This window comes from Poecile atricapillus, chromosome 2 (assembly GCF_030490865.1).
Source record: "Poecile atricapillus isolate bPoeAtr1 chromosome 2, bPoeAtr1.hap1, whole genome shotgun sequence".
In the NCBI taxonomy this organism is placed as follows: domain Eukaryota; kingdom Metazoa; phylum Chordata; class Aves; order Passeriformes; family Paridae; genus Poecile; species Poecile atricapillus.
In genome coordinates, this window is record NC_081250.1 from 95,721,783 (window position 1) to 95,735,586 (window position 13,804).

General features: G+C 36.5%; 1 protein-coding gene across 6 annotated transcripts in view; it reads right to left on the reverse strand.

Annotated features, from left to right (window-relative positions):
- The window catches only part of ZNF407 (zinc finger protein 407), a 337,294-nt gene that overhangs the window by 197,144 nt on the left and 126,346 nt on the right, over positions 1 to 13,804 (reverse strand). For all 6 annotated transcript variants that reach the window (XM_058831042.1, XM_058831041.1, XM_058831044.1 and 3 more), the window contains one exon: positions 7,587 to 7,661. In XM_058831042.1, coding sequence (XP_058687025.1) covers positions 7,587 to 7,661 — 75 coding nt within the window. The remainder of the gene's footprint in view (positions 1 to 7,586; positions 7,662 to 13,804) is intronic.

Below are 13,804 nucleotides of genomic sequence, written 5' to 3' on the forward strand. Positions count from 1 at the left end.
CTTTTTGCACAGGCAGTTAGTGCTAGGACAAGGGGGAACAGTCTTAAGGAGACTATATTAGAAGGTAGGAGGAAATTCTTTACTCAGAAGGTGGTGAGGCACTGGAACAGGTTGCCTGAAGAAGCTTGGGGTGCCCCATTCATAGAATAGTACAGAGGGGTTGGATGAGGCTTTGAGCAACCTGGTATTGTGGAAGGTGTCCCTTCCCATGGCAGGGGGGTGGAACTAGGTGGCCTTTAAGGTCCCTTCTAACTCAGGCCATTCTATGATTCTATGACAGCAAGAGAAGGTGGAACAATCTGTATGAAACTGACTTATGAAGCCTCGTAATTACTACTGTTCAATACATAGAACAGTGCCATTCAAATCAACTTCCAGGATCAAAAGGTGTTTTAAGATGCACTATGCTACTGTTACTCTTTTCTTACAAAATATACTGTCAATAGACAGCAACAAAAGTTTCTGCATAAAACAAAAACACATGTCAGAGCAGCTAGTGTTCTTTCCACGATCTTGGAGAAAAGGGCAACTTCATTATGGTATTCCAGGACTTAAACGGCTGCTGCAAAGAGGAAAGAGGCTCACTCTTCACAAGGAAGCACACAGAGAACACAAGTGGCAAAAAGTACAAGATACAACAGGAAAAGCTTCATCCTAACAGAAAAAAAAAATATAGCAAGAACAGTCATTCACTGGAGCAACTTCCTCAGGGATGTGTCAGAGCTCTCATCACTGGGAATTTTCAATATATGATTGGACAGAGCGATTGTACAAGATGATTTTTGGAGTCCCCTTCTAAGTTGGGCTGTTCTAGGACTCTACCCACCAGCAATGAGTACAGAGCACACCTTGCAGGCTCATTGAAGAACGTCTTAACAGTAGAAGACCTTCATGTTTCTACTACCTAAGTCTCCGTCAACTTTTTTTTTTAAACATTATGGCTCTGTGAAGGTGATTTTAGAATTGCATTCATGGTACTCCAGAACATGTTTCTCCAGCACTTTCTTTCCACCTTGAGGCGCTGAAACTTAAGTAAATTTGGACAAACAAACATTCATACTTAATAATTATGCAGCTGCTTTTGCTGCAGAAAAGTAGTCATGATGACATCATAAATTGATGCAAGAAATATGAAGTAGAAAGCAAGCTTCTACCATCAGTCATATACAGTATTTGCCACAGAACTTCTGTTTTCACTACCAAAGTTTACAAAACACTCCTCTTGATTCTTCAGAATGTATGGAAAATATTTCATTGCAGCATGGTCAAGAGATTATGTTTCGACTTCCTTTAGTGTTCTCAGTAAATATTTGTGTTGTATTATATAGAATGATCAAAGTTGAAAGTCATGGTATCACCCAAGACATGGAACATTTTACATCTATAAATGTCACAACGTACATCCCTCAAAGAACTGTAACATAGACTGCAGAACTGTCTGGAGACATCACTTGCTACCAGTCCCACACAGGTAAAAAGGGATCTAGAAATATATTGCCATCCTAATCTTCACCCTCTCAGCCTACATGGCTGCCTTACACAGTGGAAGCACCAAGCTGGGACACACAACCAGAACAACTTACTTTCAACTGACTGCAACAGAGGATGGATCAGTTTGCAGCTTACAACTTTTTGGCTGATGGCATGCAACAAGGAACTATATTTTCCTTGGAAACAAACCGCAGTGAAATAAAGCTGGTGCTTTCAGCAATTACCCACACTGTCTTCCACAGATTCACAGACAATGTTAGCATAGGCTTGCTAATGGAACCAATAACCTATGCTCTAGACAATACTTGATTATGAATGCGAGATCATCATTTACATCATGTTAGGATGCTTAAAATTAGCCAAAGGTACTCACTGTGGGCAGCATGAATCCCATTAGGTACTTCCTCTATTTTCTTACCATAGCAGCTAAGCCTTCACAACAGGAAGACTGTTGCTGACTGCAGAAATTTCCAAAACAACTCCCATACCTAGCAATTAAAATAAACTTACTTCAGATTGCCCTTCCTTCTGAACTATACTCTAATATTGCCAGGATTTGATAGGAAGAACAAATAATGAGTAGTAGCAAAATAACTTTATTCTTTTGCAACTTTCACTTATTATTTTTCTTTCTGAGAAGACGCTGAAGTCATCACTTGTCTTTGTGATAGCAGTCTTCAAACGTATAAATGTCTGCCTAGTCTTAATTTCTTTATAGCAAAGCAAATGCATATGATGTATGTACAGAAAACAAGCCATAAGGAAAGCTGTGAATTTTCAGCATGTCTTCTACTTCCAGTACCTGAGGAATCACAGGTAACCCCAATGGCTTCCTTATGTTCCTTGGTCAGACCGAAAAAAGCACTCAGGCAGCAAGTGATTATGTAGGAGCCTGTACCTATGGAACCCGTTTCACACTCTGACATAGTATAGCACCCAGAAAGAGCTGACCACCAAAGAGAAATACTGCTTGCAAAGGTCAGATAAGCCTCCAAAACATGGAAAGCTGAAGCATCTTAGGCAAAACTTTAACTCCCAAACACTGCTAAAATTGAGTACTTTACACACACACATCCTCTCATCACAAACTTCTAAATAGAAAATATTTCAAGAAAAAGATACATTTCTTTCCTTAGGAGTTTTCCAAAGAATGATTATGTAACTCTCCGAGAACCTGTTAAAGCGAAATGCAGGAAATAATGAATTAAGCAAAGTTTTTCATTCCTATCTAGTTAACTTAGTAGTGTTTGGTTTCACTCAAAAAGCTCAAACTCATCTGCAAGAAGCAGTAAAAGGTGACGAAAAAGCTAGAAGGCAAGACTCAGCACACCACCCTCTGCTACTATAGGTAGCCTCTTCTCCAGTGGATCCATATGTACTGCCAGTGTCTCTAACTGGAAACCCTTCCGTGAGACAGCCACATAAAGACCTCATTCCTTCAGAACACCAGCAGCTTATGACAAAATTATTACATAGTAACCCTTACCTTCTTGGCCTGCATGGTCGACTTATGCAGTGGAAGCAGAAAGCTGAGACATATGACTGGAACAACTTCCTTTTGTACTGAATGGCACATCACTTTGTGACTTTTGCCACATGTTTACCCAAATTTGCTGTAACATCAGACTGCATCTTTTTACTTTGCAGGGGTAGCATTACCCAAAATAGGCATATCAAATAGTTATTATCACAAATTTGTCTACTCAAAGAAAGAAAAATGCTTCAAAAGAAGAATTAACAGTTCAGTTAAATAAAAGAAGGTTGCACTGATGGACTTGATACACTTCTAGTTTTACATTCAAAATGGAAATATCAGGTCACAGCAGCTGATTACAAGACAGTTTTCTATATACCAAACATCAACCCTGTGTTTATTTTTCCTGACTACTTTTCATTCAGACCTCAACAATCCCTTCCACTGACATACCTACAGTCTTGTCTATTTTATATTTACATACTAGTAGAATTTAATATTCAAAAATTCAGATGGGCTTGTGCAAGCGCATGAAACAACTGGCAACTAAGAATTTCCTCATTTTACTTCAAAGCGTAAAAAATACACAAATTTTAGAACTATGTTATATTCCAACGTTACTTGCCAAAGCGTCTCAAACATATTTAGGTTGCTATTACACAGCAGTAGGTATTCATCTATAGCTCTGGCTCTCAAGTTGAAATCACTGCACAGTTTTTTCAGTCAATCAAGATAATTTGAAAATCATATGATCTTCATATGATGGACCAGCACTGTAACACTAATCCCATTCTTAAAGCACATGAAAAATACTAGAACCTTGCAAAACCAAGTATATTCTTAATGACCTTTACAGGAATTGCTTTAAACAGATATTCCAAATCAGTGACTGTTTGTGCTACCAGTAACTTTATATATATGAATGATTCTATTTGATTCAATGGGATTACTCATATGTAAAGTTATTTCAGAGGCAATTCATCATTTAAAATTTATAAGGAAGATGAGGTAATTAAACAACTATAAAGGCTTTTCTATAGCTTTTTCTTATGTAAACAAATTTTTAAACAGATGTATCAGATAGAACTCTAGTGAAGAAAGTATCATAAACTAGAAAATGTGTATTTTACAGTACTAATGGTGTCTCTAAAAATCTTTAAAGAATGTTTATGCGTATTTTTCATATAAAATATTTCTAAATCCAGACTTGTATTTAACAGTGGCAGAATTCAATCTCACTGATGAATGGTTTAGTGTATTTATTTTTATTTTCTTTCTCATATTTTTATGTGTGTGTAGGTGTGTATCTTAATAGTGAAACGCCTGTTTGTTCTGTGTTCTGACACAATTTACACCTAAGTAAAGTAATGATGTAATAGAAATTAGAACTTGGCACCATTAACATTACTGATACATTCACCTCGTCCTCAACCACAATGTCTCCTAGACACAATAAAGGTGTAGCCAAAGATTTATCCTGCCAATAAGATATAGTTATAGGTCCCATGAAGATTACTGACACTGAAGTACCAAGTATGTACTGGCCTTGGACTTAGCAGATAACATGCCAGTTTTGAGACACATTCAAGTTGACAATAAATCAGTATCACAGTTCCAATAACAGGAAAATATACCTTAGAGGAATTATTTCTGTTAAAACATCCCACTTTTGAGTCAGCTATTAAATGGTAATGATCATAATGGACTAGGCAGTAGGGGGTTTTGTGTTTGAAATGTGCAGACATTTTGCTACAAGTTTATTTTTTAATAACTTATGTGATTTTCAATTGCACAATATTTTCCCCTTAAATCAATTCTGTTTTTTTTTTTTTAAAAAAAACTAAACAAAAGATGTTTTACTAGCAATTTCATTATGACTTATACTCATTTTCTGTATCTGCCCATGCAAATACTTCCACAGCCTCCATAACTCCTCCCTTTTTTGCATATAAAACCCCAATAGTAATGGAGAGCTAGAGAGAGCAAGCTGTACAAGTTAAGTACTGGTTACTAAATTGTAAATGTATTTTTTCTCTCCCTTTCAGAACTACCTCAATGCTTACCACCAGCAATTGCATTTGAAAAAGTTTGTTAAAAGGGCTTCAATTTCTTGGGGTGTATTGGTTATAACTATTTTTTTCAAGCACCCTTTTGAACTTCTTTTCAATTTTCTGTTTTTGATGATAGTCATGCTGACAACTTTTTTTGGTCCATCAAATTCTGTAGTACAATTACATGAATTTACTTTTAATAAATTACCATCTTTGCATATATCAGTCAAACCATGAAGACTAAACACTTGCAAATAAAATGCATTATTAATTTAATTGTCACAGCCTATTTAGCTAGCTTCTATTAGTATTTGCTATAATATGCAATGTATCAGAGGGCAGAATCAAATTCAAAACATAAAGAATAAACTGATTATATTGTCCTAGAGAAATTAAAAAATAGCAAGCTTGCAAAATTATAATCAAGGCATTAATGTTTTACATAGGTACGAAAACTACGTAACCTAATTTATAATACGTTTATGCCCAAAGTGATGGTTTAACATGCAGAAGAAGGATTTCTTTGGTTCCTAAAGCCATTAAAAGGCAGAAAACTTTCTCATAATAGGAAAGGAAAGGTGGAAAGGCAAGCAACAGTGTTTTGGCATTTACTGCAGTAGTTCACGTGGCTTAAACATCCCCCATCTCCACAGAGGGACTGCTACTAGAAATTTATATTGTTGTTGTAGCTCTGCCACTACTGTTTGATGCTGCTGTACATTAAGCTGAAGTGCCACCTGAAAAGGTATTATGGAAAAGAAACACCCAAAAGATGGATGAAGAAATTGCAAAGAAAAGGGCCTGAAGTCACTCCAATTCCACCTGCCTATGCTGGAGGCAAAGCCTCCCCAGCTGTGCTAGCCAGCACGGCAGGGAGGCTGTGGGCCGCAGCAGGGCTTCTCTACTCCTTGGGTAGCCAGGGCCCGAAAGCCTGCCATCCTCATCCGCTTCCTCCACCTTGTGCCGCGCTGACCAGCCAGCCAGAAAGCCTTGAAGGAATAGGGGAAGAAATGGGGAAAATGGCCACAGCCAGGAGGCTTTCAGAACAAAACACCCAAAGAAAAGCCAACAACAACTGATTTAGTTTATAGCATCCTGCTTGTTTAGGAATTCATTTCAAGATGATCATCACTAAAAATATGCCTCTCAGGCTAAGATACTATATTTGGAAATCTATTGTATGTATCCTTTATTGTGCACATATTTACTAGGGTAATGCAAGTTATCTCTACATTGTATGACAATGTACATTGATGACTCTACAGTAAGTATCCCCTTGTAAAAGAATATATTGATATTGAATGCTTCCAGTTATAAAATAAGCCACCAGAGCAAAACACTTTTTGTAATTGTTGTGCTATGACAAGAGATAACCAACATGAACTTTATTATGATATCTGCTTTGATGAAACTATAATTGTTTTTTCAATGCATCATTGTGTATTTTAGATTAAACAGAATACCTCAAAAGTCTTGAATAATCAAATGTTAGGGAAATTTCGGTTAAGCCCTTTGTAGAGGAAATCTTCTTTAAAATAAAAGCACCACCAAAATCAGTGCTCACTCAAACTAAGACATATATGGGGTGCTAATTTAAAGCTCTACTCTTAGGTCCCTCTGTATTTAAGCGTGACAAACTTGTTAGGAATGTGTCTAATCGACCACAGTTTCCATTGTCTTTAACAAGAAATGAACGTTGCTCAGAAAGAGCTTTGCTGTGTTCTCCTACAGCTCCTATCATTTCTTGTCCTCTTTTTTCATATCAAAACCAGAAAATGCTCTTTATTTATGAGAGCCTATCCCCAAAGAATGAGTTACAAGGCAGTAATACTTGAAGCAGTATCAAGTATCCAGCAATGAACACCTCCATACACCCAGGCTGAAAGAGAATATGCGATCTTTTGGCTATCCAAAACACATCAATTTTCTAGTTGGCCCAAAGATTCAATGAAATAGCAATAGCTAAGCCACAATGTGCCAAATAAATCTGAAGCAAAATCTGTTTATCTGCAAACACAGTGCCATTGAGTTTGTAAAACAGTTATATTTTAAACCACATAAAAAATAACCTGCTTGCAAACAAAGTTGGAGAATAAGTAGATGATGATAAATCATTTTAAAAATAGTGAAAACACCAAATCTCCCTTTCTGCCCAAGAACAATAGAGGAAACTTTCTTTTTGATTCCTCTGTGGCTTTGATCTCTTAGAAAATAATTTTATAAACCTATGAGCATCAAGGCCAGCAAGAAAACAAAATGGGGGAAAAAACCAAAAATACACAAACATTTGATTTTGTACTGAGAGGGACATTTACAACTATCAAAGTTTCAAGAAAATAATATCACCTGTCAAAAAAAGTCCCAAAAGGTGCAAATCCTACACCTTTCACATGGAATTTCTTTCTACAGACATGTAATAACCACGACATCAGAGCACTTAAACATGTTGGACCTCTGTAGGAGCTGAGGTAAAAATCCAGATGGCTTCGTTGTGGGCTAGCTAAATATTCTAGGAAAGATTGCTACATACTGTGTAAGATACGATGAAAAAGAATTTTAAAGCAGTTTACCTTTCTTTGGGTGTGCCAACTCCGTGTTTGCCCAATAAATGAGTATTCAGATGCTTCTTCATCACAAATGCCACCCTGTCAAACAAAGAACAAATGAGAAAGATTTTACTAAACTTTTTTTTTTTTTTTTCTGTTTTGAGCATGCACTTGAACATAGTTCATTGAAGGCAAACCTTAAAAAAACCCTCCTCTGCTAGGATGTGACTTAGACTGGGGAGTCCATTCTGCAACAACAGACATCCCTCATTTTGCAGTCCCTTGGCTTTTTCTCTTACAAGTCCCAACCATACATCATTAGTCAAAGAATGGAAAATCTGTTTCTTGCTCCCTTTGCAAATTAGAACACCCTACACATTATACTGATAATATAGTCTATTTTACCTAAAGAACATTTTCTGATGCTATAAAGCAATACAGTTTTAGTTACACCTTTGAATTTATTTAAGCCTGATGGGCCCGTCCTGCAACCTTTCTTCATACAGGTAGTTCCATTGTTTTTAATGAGAAACATGAAAAAATAGCAAGATAAGATGCTTTAATCACTGCTTATGCCTAGTAAAACTTCATTGTATTAATTATTTAAAGAGATACACATAGAAACAAATTAATAGCCTTAGTTATTTTATAGCCCTGTGAAAAAAAGGGATGAAAAACATGAAGCACATGTTCATGAATACACTATGAGCAGGAATATTGTTCAAACTGGCAAGACATCCTTCAGAGCACCAAAAGCAGACACAACATACATGGCATCATGTTTCTACCAAACCAAACCACACCAAACCAAACCAAACCAAACCGACCCAAACCAAACCAAACCAAACCCAGATAATTTACTTTCATTTTGGTGACATACATAATGGAACAGACAGAAGCCTATCAAGCACTATTCTTCTGCTGATAAGACCATAACATTGATTTAATTATGTCATGTGACTGCTTCAAACAATTTAGATATCAGACTGAAGCTTCGAACTAAAATGGTTCTCTCGATAAGCAAAAATTTTACTGCTGCAACTTTCAGTGTGAAAAGGGCTTGCAAACATTTTTGTTAATTATGTATTACAGCTGTCCTTCATAAAGTTAATTACTAATAGCTGAAAGGCAATAGACTCTATTTGCATATGTACATGAAAGGCATGACATATGCAAAAATATGATTTTAATTAGCATTCCATGATATGAAGGGCTACAAATCAAACTGGCATGTTATAAGATTTTTAACATTAAACGCTGAATTCATCTGGACGTGTTTGCAGTAATGGACAATGGAAGGACTGTAAAACACTAGCACTATCGGGTATAAGAGCCACAAAAGCAAAGACACAGTACTTTTCCTTTACAATTATGTTAATTTAGCTTTTCCGTGTCTGATCTTCTTTGGGCACTTGTACATTATTACAGAGAATCTCTCTTGTGCATCCCTTAAGGTGTAAGAATATAATACTGTCTTACTTAAATAGTATAAATTTCCTTATTTTTTACAAAAATACATTTTAAAAGCATACTAATACTTTTCCGTACCAAACTTATTAGTATGGCATCATAACTATTTCAACTGTGAATAATCTATTACACCTTTACCATCATTACTATGCAAGTGTCATCAAAATCACTGTACATAGGGAAAATAATTGTAACAAAATAAGAAAATGTGTTCTAATAAAAGCATAAGGCATACAAAATGTACTGCCCTTGTTTTTCAACAGGAATAGTATTTCCACACAGCTGTGGAAGGCATCAAACATATTTTCATTTATTAGTACCTGTATTTCCTGTTACAAACTTTCATTTTCCCCCTTCTCTAAAAGAAAAATAAACTCAATGAAATTACTGTGAAAGAGGAATGTGCAATCGGAGTTGTAAAGGAATATTTTGCTATTTGCATGGAATATAAAGATTCCAACCAGCTACAAGGTATTTGCAGGGAAGTACTTTTTGGTTTCTGAGCCCATTTAGTTAAAGCTTCCAAACAAAGGCTAACTATTTCATATACTACACAACTGCAGGGGATACAGACAGACATACCTTTCTGCAAAATCAAAGACACAGGCATTGGTAATAACATGAAACAATTAATCTCGCTTTCTGCCTCCTCTCTGTTGCATCTATAGTCTAGCAACCATTTTGTTGCTGTTACACAGCACAAATAAAATGAACCCTGACTCAGTTCATGTCTCAGCACCTGCTAATTTTAAGCTTTTAATGTAAGGCTCAAAGGCTTTAGACTTGAGGAATGCAGAATGTCTCAGTGCAAGTCTGAAGCACTCCACATAGCTCAGGGTCAGCTCCCTACTTTAGAGAACCAGAGTTTAAGAATAAAAGCAGAGTTGCTATTTTCATAAGAAATTGAGAACAAGATAACAAAAAATTACCAACAGAGACAGGCATTATTAAAATAAGGGGCAAAGTCTAAACAACCTTGTTTGGATGCTGAGTTTGAGGACCACCCACTAAAACAAACAAACAAACAAATGCACAGAGAGACAGGTGAAAACTATTTGGTTTTGTTTACTATATCCTGCAGGTGTTTTTCAGAGAGGTGGTAGCAATGTTTGCTGGCTTTACAAAAGAAACACAAAAATGCTTTCCATACATTCAGTAACTCTAGGTTTTGAAGTAATTAATGGTTTAGTAGTCAAAAAATAATTGTTTTATCTACTCTATTTACCTCTGCTGAGGTAAATCAGTTATTCCCAAGCTACTGCTAGAATAGACATGATTTAGCCTTGGCCTTTTGAATTAAGGTAAGTTTTACTAGCATCTACAAGGACTGAGTGAATGCTTTTAAGATATATCGCACTGATATATCTTCAAATCAAGAGGAATCTTTCCATGAGCAATTGGTAAGCAGCAATTCAGGCTTCATCAAATTTCTCATTTCTTGTTTTTAGTTCTAGTGGAAGTATAAACATTCAAATGTTAAAAACTAACTAGTTTCAGAAGTGCATCAAATGGAGCAGAAAAAACCCTGTAATTAAAATACTGTTTCAAGTACATGCAAACCAGGCCATACTAGAGACCTGGAACCAGTTTTACAAACTCTCATATGGACAAATTCATTCTCAACCCACATGAAGACAAGAAGTCACAGCCCAGCTGCTCTCCTGTGGATCATGTTTCGACAGGCAGAAACGTCTAGCCTAGACATCCATGTCATGGTCACTGGGAGTTCCCTTCATTTGGTAGGAAGACTACTAGAAGCCTCCTCTTAAAGTGGTGAGTAAGCAGGACTTCTTTTGCTGGCAGTAGCATTATGTTGGGTTAACTTTTTTTGTGATTTTCAACTGCTCTGGCTTCAAAACCAGCAAAATCCTCAGTCATACACTCTATGTTGAAACTACAGGATAAATTAAAGACAAGTTGAAAAATTACACAGAGCTTTAGAATAGCATCTTCATTCCCTATAGACAACTTTTTCCACAAAGACTATAAATAAAAATTACTTTAAATCATAAATACATGAGCACCTTTCCCAAAATAAGTTCGCAGAATATTCTGGTTTCCTTTTAGAAGAGTTGTGGTTTATAGGAACGTGACCATTCATACGCCATGGCAATCTTCAAATAGTATTTGGACACTCTCTCAGAATGTCTGTTACTGATTTAGGAGCCTCTATAGACTTGTCTTCAGTTATAAAAGCACATTTTAAAGTACAAAAGAAACAAAGGGACTTCTAATTCTGGGAATAAAGAAACATACTGGAACATCTTTACTTCCACTTTTTATTCTAGTGTAATACAAATTTTTCAGCATGTACAATGTTTATCATAGTACCCAAGGAATAGGAATAATCTGTCATGTATTGTCTGTTTTCTATTTTCTCTGTGGGGAGAGAACTGTTCTCTGTGAAGTATCTTGCTCTGAGAGGGCAAAAGATTCTAAGTTTTATTATGTTTTGAATCCATAATAGGTCTTTCCTTTTGAATAAGTACATCACTGGCTTAGTGAAAAACCTAAAAAAAAAGCCCCAAGAAACCAGAACCAAACACACACAAACCAAAACAAGCATTCTGGGCCATAAAGTCATGAAACCTGTTATTTCCTGCCTGAGCACCAAGTGCTCAGCCTTGGCCTAGTTCCAAGGAAGGAGCTACATCTTACCTCTACCAGAAAGTCACTCGAAGCCATGGTGACAGACCAGTCATTTTCTAACTGTACATAACTGTTGAGGAGGACCAGCAGGGGAATTTATTTTTGTGGTACTCTACAAACAAGGTATCAGGCAGCTGAAGAGCGATTTTAAATCACTTCTCAGTGGATACATTGCTCTCTGCAACTGCTCTTGGAGAATTTATCTTACAGACAACAATGTTCAATGACAGCAGAAAAGTCCAGGAGAATAACAATGAATATCTAGCCTTTATTCATATTCTCAATATCCTTTACATCTCCTTTAAACTGTCTAAAACCTCTTTATACACAAATTTAACTCTGGGAATACAGGTAAGCTAGTGCATAACCCAAGTACATAGGTTGTTTTAAAAAGCTGCTTGAGAGCCTTAAAAAAAAAAAGAAAATCAAACCCATAAATAAATCCAATAATTTAGTGCTTTGCTTTAGCATAGGTTTCAGGCACATAGAAAGGATAGAATGTTTAACCATTTTGGATGAATCAGCTTGGAGATCTGACAGCATCAAGGAATAATAAGAAAAAGCATCTCAAACTTTTATACATCATCACAGAATAGAATGAAATAATACGTTATCCTGTTCACATCAGGTTATGTTTTCTGTGATCTGTGCTTGAATTTCTGTTCTTCTATCTTCACACAAGGCAAGAAACAAGAATATCAAGGCAAGCCTCAGAGATGATTCCAAAAAGGGGGAATGGGATATGTTAAAGTAAGTAAATAACAATGTAGAATCTATGGTTCTTACCACCTTAATGAAGCATTCTTGTTCTTACTGTGTCTTGAAAAACACTGGAAACCCTAATTGTAGTTGAATGTGTGGTTCCCATGGAGCCATGCACACAGGGGTAGCAACCAGTAGGAGAAATAGTGCATTTTCTCGAGAAATACCAGGGTGTGCATGTATTTCAGAACATTCAATAAAACTTGTACATGTAAGTACAGATTTTTGCAAGCACTTGAGTTGTGAAGTAGTTGTTTTATTCTACCTAGAGAAGTAGAACTTCACATATTCAAATCAGCATTAAGTCAAATAGTATTTAAACAGTGTACCTGAAGTAAAAAACTTTAAGTTTTTTAATTCTCCAAATGATATAAAAAGTTGCTACCCAAATCTCAGGTCTCCACCAGGATTTTGTATTCAGCAGGTAAACTTCAGGAGCAAGAGCACAGAGGCAAATGCAGAACTGTTCACAAAGCAATGGTTTTCTATGAACGAGTGAGCTTTTCTTTCCATGCATCAAAAGTCTAAATTCCTGAGAATTTCTTCAAGTCCATCATTTGTGGATGTTTGCTGATTCTGAAGGGTCCAGACTGGAGCTCTTGCATGACTGCGCGCAAGGGACTCAATTTAAAAGAAAGTATCTGGCAGGGCAGAGTCTGGTGTGGAAGATATCCCGTAGTCTGAAAGGTTTCATGCCCTTTGTGACAAGATGTCAGGTTCAAGTAAATATCAGGCAGGGCGAAGTCTAATGTAGAAAACATCCAAATATCTCAAAAACTTCATGCCCTCTATGACAGGACGTCAAGTCCTAGAATTCTGCACAGGAAAGATGGGGTTTTCTCCAGACCCATTTAATAGCCAAATGAAGCAGGTCTTATTACTTCCAAATAAAGGAGATGGTTATTCTTTGTAAATTTAATAAAAAAAATCAAAAACATTTCAAAAGGTTAACAAGTCATGCGTGATCATGCCATCTGCAATGCTGAGAACGCTGTGACACGCTGCCTTCTACTCCCTGCTGACCCCATGTGTCAAAGAATGATACAGCTGCTCTATGCTCCACCCTCACCAATACAGGCAATTAAACTGGGAAGTAAAACATATCCATCCATCCACATCTTCAAGTTTGTGTAACTTGGCAGGATGGAAAATTCAAACTTTTCCTCTTGAAAAGAGAAACCAAGAGAAGGTAAATGAAGACAACTTTGCCATCACCAACAAGACAAGAACCCAGATAACAATGGGAAGATATGATGGTAATTTATGGAGCCTAAGACCAACAGAACTTTTGAATTTCTGAGAACTATCAGAATTTCTGCTTCAATTTTCAGGGGTTTTTGGGTGTTGTTTAAGCTTGGGGG